The sequence below is a fragment of the Centruroides vittatus genome, unplaced genomic scaffold (genome assembly GCF_030686945.1).
Source record: "Centruroides vittatus isolate TY-2023 unplaced genomic scaffold, ASM3068694v2 contig_1215, whole genome shotgun sequence".
NCBI classification, from domain to species: domain Eukaryota; kingdom Metazoa; phylum Arthropoda; class Arachnida; order Scorpiones; family Buthidae; genus Centruroides; species Centruroides vittatus.
Genome location: NW_027120777.1, coordinates 2,392,015 through 2,405,270, shown reverse-complemented (window position 1 = coordinate 2,405,270; position 13,256 = coordinate 2,392,015). Strand labels below are relative to the sequence as shown.

Here is a 13,256-nt window from a genome sequence, read left to right as displayed (position 1 = left end):
AGATTTTTTAAAAAGTATAAATTCACATTCAGATTAAGTTCTTCGTAATATATTTTTATGTTGTACTTACATATACTGCACAATATAATCCATAAGGTTAGCTATTGGAGGACCTTCTGATGGACTATGCTCGTAAGTTAATCCTACTACACCATCTGCTCCAACAATAAACTAGGAAAAGAAAGTAAAATAAATTAAAATTACAAATGAACATAGTATAATTATTTTTTAATAATTATAATAACTAATTATCAGAATTTTTTAAAGTTTTTTCAAATGGATTTTTCCATTTGAAAAAACTTTAAGTCAAAATCTTGTCAAAAGAAAACATAATTCTTATAGAATTTATTGTTATAAAGAAACTTGAAACTTTACAAAACAAAGTCAAATAGTTTCATGATAAGATGTCATCATACAACTATGGGAAATTTTAATTCAAAAACCATACAAATATTTTGTCATGGACAGCATAGGATCAGGAGATTATCCTCCAATCTCTCAGTCATGGTAGCTAATCTATTGCAGATTAAACTTGTTCATAATGAAAGAAATTGTGATTAACCATAAAATCACAATAATACCAGTGCATTGTTGACTGGTATTTTCTATTGACATAATATATAAAATTTCTGGAATGGCATTCAAATGATTGCATGACTATAATTAATCATTAAAGAACTATATTTTTGTCATAATCTAAGGACTTTATCTACATTGGTTGTTCATAATGAGAACTAAGAAAGTAATCCATGGAACTTGAAAGATTTTTTCCCCTAGAAATTTTACAATCTGCTCTCACTGACAATAGTTTCATCAGTTGCTTTACTGATGGAATTTCTGCTAATTGTAATGCCAACTTTGGACTTTAATAAAACTTCAGTATGTACCTCTTAGTCATAATGTTTCTAAATAATTTTCTAAAGCTTTTTTTCAGTTATGTTTTATGGTTTTTCAATTGTTAAAAGAGCAATTTTTATTTCTCTTAATTATAAACTGAACAATTATTTTTGCATATTTTAGATTAATACACAACTATTTTATGCATTAACATTAATTTTTTTTTTTTTTTAATTTTATAAAACCTACAAAAATAAAAATATTTTACTCCTTACTTTTTGATGAACAAATTATTTCAAACTGAACATAATTATCATATAATTATATTTATATTACTATTATTATTCATTATAAAACTTATTATATTTGATTAAATATTCCTAAATATATTGGTTTTATTTACCTGAATTGTTTTATCAAACCATCGATTTCCACTGTTCTCTTTGCTTCCTCCACCATGTATAGTCTGTAGAGCAGCATGTGTGCGCTTATTCATAGCATTATTTGGCACTGACTGATCCAAACATAATAGGAATATAGATGACTGAATGGTCTTAACTGATTCTTTGTTTAATTTATCATCTGTTCAGAAAAATTCATAAAATCCACATCTAATAAAAATTAAAAATAACTGGTATTTAATACTCTTTAATATATATAAATATATTGCATTTTCATGATCATGATTTTAAATTCTTGAATTTATAAATATAGTACTGATTTGTATTAATTGCAGATACTTAATGTATTCTTGAACTATGTTAATAATAATTATTTTTACTCACAAACCTATATTAATTTAATGTAAAATTCATTATAAACTTCTTTGAATAATGTATGTATGCAATATAAAACACTCTCTTACAATCAATATCTGAAATCCAATGTCTTTTTATAAAATTCATTGCAAACTGAAATAATATATCAAGAAATCAAAATGTAACATCTTTAACTGCTAATTTTAAATAAATCAACACAAATTATTCATTTATAATCTTCTGCCAAAATTTCAGAAAATAATAAAACTTAAATTTCAAAATTTATGATTGACAATTTAATTTAAACAGAAAATATAAGAGCTTGTATTTTCTTTATATATATATACCGTATTCACTTGCATATAAGACGAGGTTTTTTATTCATTTTTCACTGCTTCAAAAACCTAGGTCGTCCTATAGGTGCGAGCAAAGGATTCTTTTCGTTTTTGTATAATTTTTGTAAACTGTGTATTCATATTTTTTACCGGATTCTCACTTTCTGGTGTTTAAAAACAAAAGTATTTTATCTGGATCATTTGAATTGTTCTTGTGTATTGTCAGGAGTAAGATGAATAGCAATAGGAAAAGCAAAGCTTTTGAATTGAATTCCAAAATTACACGGAAGCCCGAATAAGTTTAATTCATTCCCACATGAAAACAGATGATTATTTGAAAATCAGAATTCAAAGAAACTCATAAGTGTAATCAACAAAGAGTGAATTTGACTGTTAAGAATTGGCAAAAAAGGTTCCCAATTGTCCTGCTTTACGTGAACAAATTATGTTGTCGACTTTACAAGATTTTTCCTTGGTTTAAAATGCCAGTAATTTTTGCGGGACAATGTGTGCATTTACATATATTTGATATTTTATTTGTGATTAAACAAAGTAAAATTAGAATTGTATTAATAAATCTAATTTTCTCATTTTGATCTTTAAAGTCACACCTCGTCCTACATGCGAGGTCGTCTTATATTCGAGTAAATATGGTATATATGTATATTGTAACATAATATAAAAAATATATATAAATATTTTATATTATTGACTTATTCTGAAACCATGTCTTCTTAATTTATTATTATTCTATACTTCACAACTGGGTGCATAGGTAAACACTAGACATCTTTAACATCACTCTTTATTCAGGAATATCTTACATGCCGATACATGTTTCAGGCATACGCCCCTCATCAGTCGGCTTTACTGGTATCTTTAAGACATTTAGTACAGAGGTGCGCATACTTTTTAAAAACACATACATTCACTGTTAAAATTTTTCTACTCCGTGCACTGAATGGCACTTAGTCTCATATATGTATATATACATTTTTATATATTATATTTATTATATTTTCTGCTTATATTTTAAATTTTTGAAAAGTTTCTTGAAACAAGAAAATTTAAGATAAGAAACTGAGAGACATGTTAAATATTCTACCTTTTAAAATCTAAAATAATTTTTTTAAATACTTAAATACAGTAATAAAACATTTTAATAATTAAAATGAAATTAATAATTTAAATGATTAATTTTAATTAATTATTTAAATTATTTTTTATATTTTTTTCAAAATTAATTTAAATAGAAAATACTTATAGAAAAAAAATTTTAAATTCAATTAGTATTGTGAAAACTCATTAAATGTTTGTTGAAATTTTGATTATTACAAAAATTTAAAAATTCACATTTTTTTCTGACTGAGCTTTTGCATCATTCATGAAATTAATCTGAATTTGTAAGTATAAAATGTTTACTACAGTAAATTCTGGAATTACACAAGGGTTGCATTCTAAGTACAGTGCATCATACATATTTTAAATTTTGCAATTTTAAGCTAATGTTAAATGTCATAATTGCATTCTGAATGCTTGAAGAAAGAAACTAGTTGTTAGAAACAAATCGAAAGCTTGTTATGAATTGATTGAGATAGAAATCTCACTTACAAATGAAGTGAATTGTACATTTAAAAGTTTTAGTTTGTAAATCGAAAGCTTGTTATGAATCGATTGAGATAGAAATCTCACAAATGATAGTTAATGAAAGTTTTGTCTCTTCAAGTTTTAAAACAGTCAGTATTGTCCAAATGATGTGATGTATATTAATGTACCATTAACATCGAAACAGTATAACTAAGTTGTGCATGTAATTTTGAATTCTGAATGTATTTTGGACAATGCATTCTGATTTTTCTATTGTGTTATTTTTAAAACTACATATTTGAAACACATGTAATTTGAGAACCCACTGTATTTCTTATTTTTCTTAAATTAATTACATTGAAAATATTTATTATTATATGTCTCCTACTAAAAAATTAATTAAAACTACTTGTAATTTCTTATAAGTTATCTGCTAAATGTTAGAAATTAATTATTGGTTTTATTTAGCACCTTTTCAAAATAAAATAATTTTATACAAATAATTACATTTACAAAGTCTCTTGTATGCTTTTGCCCATGTATCTCTATGCTCTGTTGTTAAAACTCCAATAGGTTTCTTTGGAAATTTTGATTGAGCCACAACTAATTCTAATTGAGAAAAAATTTGCCTTTCATTTAAAGGTGCTCCATCGCTGCCAAACACATTTACCTGAAAATACTTTTAAAAAGACAAATACACCATTATTTAAATTACTTATAATAATAAATTATGAAGCATCCTAATTAAATTAATTTTATTGAATAAATTAAAAATCTTTTAATTTAAATTAATGTTTAAAACAAATTAAAAGACAACTAAAGTCACTTAAAACAGATTTTGCAATTTCAGAAGTGATTAGATATTCTATCTGCTTGATTTTTTGTCGATTTAAAATGAAAAATTTTGATTTTAAAGGAAAAAATTTTTATTTTTGTTAAAATTAGTCCTTTCTAATGCATTTATAAAAATATATACAGTAGAGAATCAAAAATCGGAATCAATTGGGGACTGGGGTTGTTCAGATTAGTGATTTGTTCCGATTACCGATTATGTACGAATAAATATATTAACCTGTCCGATGTTCAAATTTTTCTCCGTTGCGTGTTGCTTCGTGTTGAATTTTTCTCCGTCGCGTGTCACTTTGTGTTGAATTTTCGTCAACTTTAAGCCTAACAAAAATTTTTATAATAATAATCGAGGCTATCGTATCGTTAAAAACTATTTCTTTATTTTGTACAAACAAAATAAATATATTGAAGAATATAAAAACATGAAAATTATACTTTAGAAGTAAATCTAGTATCAAAAACGTTCGATTCGGCACGACACAGTAGGACTGAAAATTGTTGCGATTACCGGCGATTCCGATTACCAGGGTTCTGATTAACGAGTCTCTACTGTATTACAAGTTTGTTAAACATAAATCATATTTAAATTTTAAAGCCAAATGATTGCCAAATTAAATTGGGTTATGTTACCATTAGTATTAATAAGTAAATACTGAGTAATTTGGCACTAGAGGTAGACATTAGGCACCATCTTTTATTAAATTTAATAATATAATTAAATTAATATTTATGAAATAATTTAGAAAATTCTGGAAGAAAAGAATTGGCCCAGAGTGTGACTCAAACCATCAAATGCCACTTACCATGTGCATAAATTGCCAGTTAAACTACCTGGATCTCCATCCTTCACTTTCAGACATTTAATTTACATATAACCATACTAGTTACTCACAGTCCATATATTTAATTTCAGTGGCGTGCCGTCATTGGAAGCGATGGAAGCGCCGCTTCCACCTTCCAATAACCTTCCCTTGTATTTTCTAATATATAAATTTTCATGTACTTTGAATAAATTAAAATTAATATTTTATTATATCCGCATTATGTATCTTATTACAAATTTCTATACTACATGTGAAAAAAATGATAAGATTGCTATTGTATATTCGAATAATCAGTGGCGGAATGGAAGCGCTTACGAGACAGCTTTCACGGCGAGAATAACTGAATGGTGTAAAGCAGCCAAGGGCATTGGCGCATGCGCTTTACAGAGCACCAGCGTCAGCCGGTTTAGCCGGTGGATGCTACACACCATAACGCTTTCAACGATTCTATCCCTTAGCCACTGGTAGGGAGCTATGTGACTAAGTGAATTGTTTAAGATTTAAAAAGTGAAGAGTATTCATTGTTATTTTTATGTACGTTTCTTCGCAAAGTTATGCTTAATTATAATTTTTTTTTAATTATACTGTAATTATATTGTCAGAAAATCTTTAGAATTTTTATCACTTTTAAATGTTAATAATTTTAATATGAAAAACAATTTTTCCAAGCGTGTTTTAATTCTTTAAATTAAGTAAATTTTATGGGAAATTTTTTGATTTATCTAAATTACATAGCGAATCGCAATATTTATATTTGTGTCCGGACTATATTGACAAATAACTCTTAGACATAAAAAGTATTATAATTAATGTCGATCCGAACAAAGACGTACTAAAAGAATTATATGATTTAATATCGTTAATTTTTACGAGACCATCTACCAGTGGGTCTGCTGAGCGCAGTTTTTCGACCACGAAGCAAATTCATACATTGGCCAGGAACACTCAGTCAGAGGAAGATTGTCGTCGCTAGCGTTCCTTTCGATAGAAAAAGTGCTTTTAAATACGTTGACAGAGTCTACGACCAGCGACTTTTATGATAAAGTAATTAACGACTTTGTCGAAAAAAATCGCCGAATAGAGTTAGTTTATAAAAAAAACAAGTTTTTCTATTATTGTTTGTATCATGTTAATTTGTATTATGTATGTATTATTTGTATTTTAGAACTACTGTAAAATACGTAAATTGTTTATTTTTGTCACTTCCAGTATTTGTTTAAAACTTTTATGGAAATGCCATGTACCGGACAGGTCTGACCCGTCACAAAAGACGCGAAAAATGGTTAATTTAGAGAAAAATTGATTAGTTTAAAAAAACATAAGTAAAAGTCATTTGTAGTCGGACACTCATTGTTTATATCAAACTGCCAAGCAGAAACCATAAATCACGGACGGAAGTCGTTCTGTCATCGGTGGAAGATCGAATTCATCTTCGATTTTGACTTTTCTCGCGCTCCAGGTAAGAGTCTCGTTACGTTTAGTAACCAGGGACCAACCACTCGGGAAGCGTGATTGAGGGAGAACGACTAATCAAATGCACGAAAGAAAGAACAGAGATCAATATAATCCCCGACAATCGAGGACACCTGGCACTCGGTTAACGTTCCGAATAACCAAAACGCCGTGTGTCAACGCGCGCGCAAAAAAAAAAGTTCTCGTTTATTGTGCCAACCTGTAACCCGTGCCACTTCGGACTTAGACCGTGTCCCCGACGCCAACAGAAGAAGTCTCCCCGTGCCCTACAGACTTGTCAACGCCACTGTCCCAGGGCCACCTTCGATCGACCATCAAAGAACCACATTGACGCCCGGGATGTCCGAACGGCTGATTGTTTTAAAGCAAACGATCTTGTACATAATATATGTTTATTTTATGTTTCTTCTTTGTCGGTTTTTGTCAGATACGTCTCTTTCGCCACCACGCACGTACGAATGGACCCTAGGCCATCACTGACGCGCAATTAACTGATTGCCCCTGGAAGTCGGCTTCTTACAGAAACACAACTTCCCTATCATCAAATGTCACGGCACGCCACTGTTAATTTAGATATGGTTATATCTAAATTAATATGTCTGAAAGCAAAGGATCAGATGGCGGTCTGGGTAGCATAACTGGCAACACATCCACACAGTAAGTGGTAGGTTTGAGTCCTGCTCTGGGTCAATTCTTTTCTTCCAGAATTTTCTAAATTATTTAATAAATATTAATTTAATTATAATTATTAAATTTAACAAAAGATGGCACCTAACACCTACCTCTAGTGACAAATTACTCACTATTTAATTATTAATAGCAGCAGTAAAAGAGCCTAATTTAATCCAACAATAATTTGGATTTAATAAAACTATTGACCTTAGAGATGTTTATGTATTCATATTTAAATATTCATTTAAATGAAATGAATATTTATATACCATTTCTACTCGCATATAAGATGAGGTTTTTATTCATTTATCGCAGCTTCAAAATCCTAGGTCATCCCATATTTGCGAGTGAAAGATTCTTTGCGTTTTAGCAAATAATTTTTGTGAACCATATATTCGCAATTTTTACTGGATGCTTACCCTCTTGTATTTAAAAACAAGTATTTTATCTGGGTCATTTGAATCTTTCTTGTATATTGTCAGTAATAAAGATGAATAACAATAGGAAAAGCAAAGCTTTTGAATTGAATTCCAGATTGAAATTCCAAAATCACATGGGAGCACAATATAAGTTTTAATCCATTCCCACGTGAAAACAAATGATTATTCGGAAATCAGAATTCAGAGAAACTCATAATTGTAATCGTGTAATCGATGGAGAGTAGATTCAACTGTTAAGAATTGGCAAGAAAAGGTTCCCGATTTCCAGCTTTTACAAGATTTTTCCTTACAGTTTAAAATATAAGTAATTTTTGCAGGACAATGTGTACATTTATGTTCATTTGATGTTTTACTTGTGATTAAACGAAATAAAATTAGAATTGTATTAATAAGACTAATTTTCTTTATTTTGACCTTTACACACCTCGTCCTATATGCGAGGTCGTCTTATATTCAAGTAAGTACAGTAAATAAGCATAAATAATTATATCCAGAATCCAGAATTTAATTATTAAATAATTTCCTAATTTTTTTTAAAACAAACTTTAAGTTATTACTTTATATTGATTATTTAAAATTTATTTTTTAAAATTTAACAATAATAATAATTAAACCTTTAATTACACTGAACAGTAATAAATAAATATTCTTACGTGATTATTATGAGCAACAGTTATATGTTTAGGTGGTTCCGGTTCTTCTGAGAAATGAATTAAGCAGTCTGATGGAATAGCAGGAATACGACACGTTGAAAATATTTTTAAATATTGAGACATATCTAAAGGCTGATTACCCATCATATCAGGAGGAAGCACTTGTCTTTAAAATTTAAAAATAATTCATATATAAAATTGATATATTACTGAAAATTATGTAAATAAAATATAAAATTAATAATTCTCATCTGTTTAAAATTTAAAATAACAACTTTCCTGAAACCTTTACAAAAAAGTATACTATTTCAATTTATAAATATTTTAATATATGTAAATTAAAAAACTAAATGTGCAAGTTTAATGAAGATGTTAAAATTTACTTACATTAATTAATATTACTTTAATATTAATTTAAACAATTAATATCAAATTGATATTATTATACATCTTATATTATTATAATGAACAAGCAAATATACCTGGCAGTGCTCAAGCTAAAATAAACAAACTGTTAATATGGTTTTAATTTTAATAATTGTCCCAATTACTTTTAGTCCAAGCAACGCTAGGCATCTCTGCTAGTAATTTCATAAAAATGGACCAGAAAATGAAATTCAGAGAGCTGATATTTTTTGTTCTTGAAAGTAAGAGGAAAAAATTTAAAAACACTGATATATTTTATGCAAATTACAAATTAGTGAATCCACCAGCTAACTAAATTGTGTATGGTTTTGAACCATACATGATTTTGTTAGCTGATGACTATATACACTGAATAATTATTTCTGTCATATGGCAATGAATTTTGTAATTTTGTCATTGGTTTTATTTTGTTCCATTCTTAATAAAGTCAATTTTTGTTTTATTTATATATCTTTGTATAGCTTGTTCAATTGTATCTTACAAAAATATTTGCAAAGATTAAAAAATTTCTCCCAATAAAAATGTAATTTTTAGTAGAGAAATCTGTAACAAAACCATTTAATTCTCTCGTAAACCTTGTCACCGGTGCTTCCAAAGTTCGTTCCAAAGTTCCAAAGTCCAAAGTTCCAATTGTCCGATTCCGTATCTATGGAAACCGCGGTTTCCATAGATACGGAATCGGACAATTCGAATTTTATCCAGAAAGAGGATATTCTTCGTTTTAACGGTCAAAAAAGAAAATAGAATAAATTTCGCTTGAAGAAGGACCTAGTGAGGGGCCGAAAACATTAGTGCACAAACTTTGGAAGCACCGGTGACAAGGTTTACAAGAGAATTAAATGGTTTCACCCCGGTGTGGATAGGTGAGTTGTATTAATGAGTTATGCCGTCTGTAACAAAACAATTTATAGTGATATGTTTTACAAATATACAATTTTATTTCACAGAAACATTAAAAGTATATGGGAAATAATCAGATTTTTAAAATATTCAGACATTATTAGATTTTATTTCAGAAACAATAATATAAATTACTGGTATTCAGATGAAAGAACATCAATTAAATCATATCAGCACTGCTTAGCCAGTTTTAGCCAGTTGTAACTCATTATTTTCATCAAATGTTTTAATAATTAAATGGTTTTATTCATTTACCATTTCCAAAATAGAAATAACCAAACATGAAGCTAAATATTTCATGGTATTTTTGGTGATAAATAACATCATATTCATTTGCTAAAATGAACTTTTATGCTCATTTTAAGACATTTGTGGATATTCACAAATTTTTTTATAAAATACAATGGAACAGATTTGTAAAAAGTATATAAGTAAAAATAAAGATAAATTCTTTGAAGAAACTTTATCATTGATTTCTTCATCTTTTCTCCCAATGTGAATCAAATTATTTTTTCAGAAACATATTTATGGTAAAATTTCAAATTTCTTTTTTTTTTTCATAAAAGCTTATGAATGTTTTTCTTCAAGAAAAAAAAATTAATAATTATGAAATGTCATGATAATTTATTGGTCAAAAATAAATTATCATCTGCTATAGATTGAAATTAGAAGTCCAATCTAAATGTAAACTATAAACCTTCCAAAATGATACTTCTAATAATAATACAATTTTTTATGGAAATAAAAGATTTAGCAATATTAACATTATTATTACTTTTGTTTTTAATTAAACACCATTTTGCTTATTTAAATTTATATATACTTTTTCATAAGCAACTATCAACTTTTACTATAAAGATCAATTTGAATTTGAAAATATTTACATAATAAATTTTTGAGTTTATGTTGAGCAGTTGAAAAATTAATGGTATTTCTTCAATTCATGCAGTTTAATTTTTTCAACAAGAATATGCCAAATTTTAATTATTATTATTAAATATTGATAAAACTAATCAACAAGATAAATCAATTGGCAATTCTATAGTATTTTATTATAAAATTAGAAGTGCATTTTTGTATTATTTTTTTAATCCTATACAAAATTATACAGTAAAACCCTGCTTAACGCTGCCTCAATTAACACTGATTCAATATAATGCAGTATGCTTGAGGCCTAAAAAAAAGCTCAAAATTTATGCTGATTCAAATTATCGCAGCATTTCATTGATTCATATATAATATGATTATTTCGAACACAAACCAATCAACAAAAGATGGCAATTCATCGTAGCACTGTACTTTCCTTAAATCTATGTTTGATACAATTTTGGAAAAAATATATCATCATAGATGCCATAGGCAATATCGACCTTGCTTGGCAAGAATTAACTGATAAATGCACGAACAAAGTGTGAAAGAAGTTATGGCTGAAGGTATCCAAGAATTCTCGTCGAGAAGAGCTTATTGCTTTATTGCTAGATTGACCAAATTGTCAACCTAATCAATACAGCAGGACTAGGAGATGTAGACGAGCAGGAGTTACTGCAGGTTTCTGGTGAGAGCCTTACCAACGATGACCTTCAAGAACTGGCAGAACAAGTAATTCATATAGAACTGGAAAACAGAGATTCTGAAAATAGAGAACCCAAAAATTTTTCTACAGATTTCCTTAGTAAAAGTTTGGTAACGATAACCAGAACTGTTGATCAAATTGTAGCAAATGATCCGGATTTTGAAAGGAGTGCAAAAGTAAAACGAGGCATTTGGGATGCAATCTTCTGCACTGACATTTGCTTAAAGAATCTGTCAAATGTTGACTGCTTTTCTCTCTTCTTCAGGATTTATCAGAAGTAATTTATTAATAGCATTGTTGTTGTAGAGATCCCCAAGCCTATCAACCACAATCTGGTTTGGATGATCATTGTTCTGACATCCTCCCACTTCTTCAAAATATCTTTAATAGCAGATATCGACTCTAATCCTCTTTTTCAGAAAAAAACATATCTCACTGAGTTTCTTGATGTTCTTCATTTAAGAGTTTTTGGAGTTCTGTTGTCAGATCAGTTTCAGGTTCCATTATGAGCTCTTCAATGTTCTTTATTTCTCGGATGTGATTTTTGTTACTCCTTTAGCTGCTCTTTCTTAGATAAAACTGAACTGCAGCCTACTGTAGACCTGTTCAAGCCATACTGCCCGGCAACATCAGACATCTGCCCACTCTCTATCTCGGCTATTAACTCTTGCTTGGTTTCTGTGGTGAGCACAGTTCTTGAAACTCCACTCTTTTTCAGTTCCATAATAATGTCTGTTTCTTTTTTAAATGAAAAGTTCAGAAAAGCACTTACAAAAATTCAGAGAACAGAAATCAACTAGTGCACAAAAAAATTATGTAAATGTGAGGCCTGGATGAAATTCGAAATTTGATGTTAAAACATTAACGAATATCTGATGGGATAGTTAAACTCATACCTTTTGAAAATAAAAACCGACGCAAAACTTAATGAGTGCCCGCCTGACAGTCTCAAGAAGACTATAAAAAAAAATTCTTAGTCAGAAAGTTAAACAAAAGGCTGGAATTACAAGGAGAGTTTCAAAGTTTAGAGGAATACTATCTGATCAGTATAGGGTTGAGCATCAATGTTGACGTATCCTGAGCTCCAAAAAGTTTCAAATTGTCACCTGGAGACAAGAGAAGACCAATTGGTATTCACTATTTTATGTCACTTCTTCTTGTTTTTATTCTGTGAGGTGTTCATCATCCAAACAAGTGTTCATTGTCTGAACATAAAAATCTTTCGGAGAAGTGTTCGTTATTCGATTTGTTCATGGTCCAAACTGTTCGTTAACTGATCACCCACTATATTTCATATTTACAATAATTAAATTTAGCTATAAAATTAAAAGTACTAATTTTTCTTCAGAAAACTGCATGTTTATTTTTTTTAAATAAATAAAAACATATTTTTGTGTCTGTACTTAGCATATCATAAAATCTTGCATTCCAATTTACATTCATAATACAGTTGAACTGGTCTATCTGAAACATGTCTATCCCAAAAACCTCTTTATCTTGAAACTTATTTACCCCCTGCATTTTCAGCCTAAATTCAATATAGTTTCCTTGTTTATCTCAAATAATTTTTTCCCAAAACCTCTATCTCAAATTATGGGTCAATTACAAATTCAAAGGCCAGTGACTATATTTTGAGAGAATTAACTGTATTTGAGAAACAACTCTTGCAATACAGTACATAATTGCAGTTAATGCTGTTTTTCTCCGATTGGTTACGAGTTTGGCTTGCATCTTATTGATTAAAGAAAGTCAGGTATCAGAAACTACACTCATTGCCATAAAAATTAGCATACCAAGAAAGAGTTGTTGGAATCACTGTTACATGTGTGAATGTAACAGTGATATAAGTAAGTGATTACAAAATGAAAGCAAAAGAATCATCTATTGCAGGAAAAACTACAAATGAAAGGAGACTCTAGTACCCTGTTA

General features: G+C 28.7%; 1 protein-coding gene across 2 annotated transcripts in view; it reads right to left on the bottom strand.

Moving 5' to 3' along the window:
• The window catches only part of LOC136986997 (carnitine O-acetyltransferase-like), a 44,955-nt gene that overhangs the window by 14,720 nt on the left and 16,979 nt on the right, over positions 1-13,256 (bottom strand). For both annotated transcript variants that reach the window (XM_067284633.1, XM_067284640.1), the window contains 4 exons: positions 8,429-8,594; positions 4,025-4,196; positions 1,241-1,419; positions 71-171 (listed from right to left, as the gene is read on the bottom strand). In XM_067284633.1, the coding sequence (XP_067140734.1) occupies positions 71-171; positions 1,241-1,419; positions 4,025-4,196; positions 8,429-8,594 (618 nt within the window). The remainder of the gene's footprint in view (positions 1-70; positions 172-1,240; positions 1,420-4,024; positions 4,197-8,428; positions 8,595-13,256) is intronic.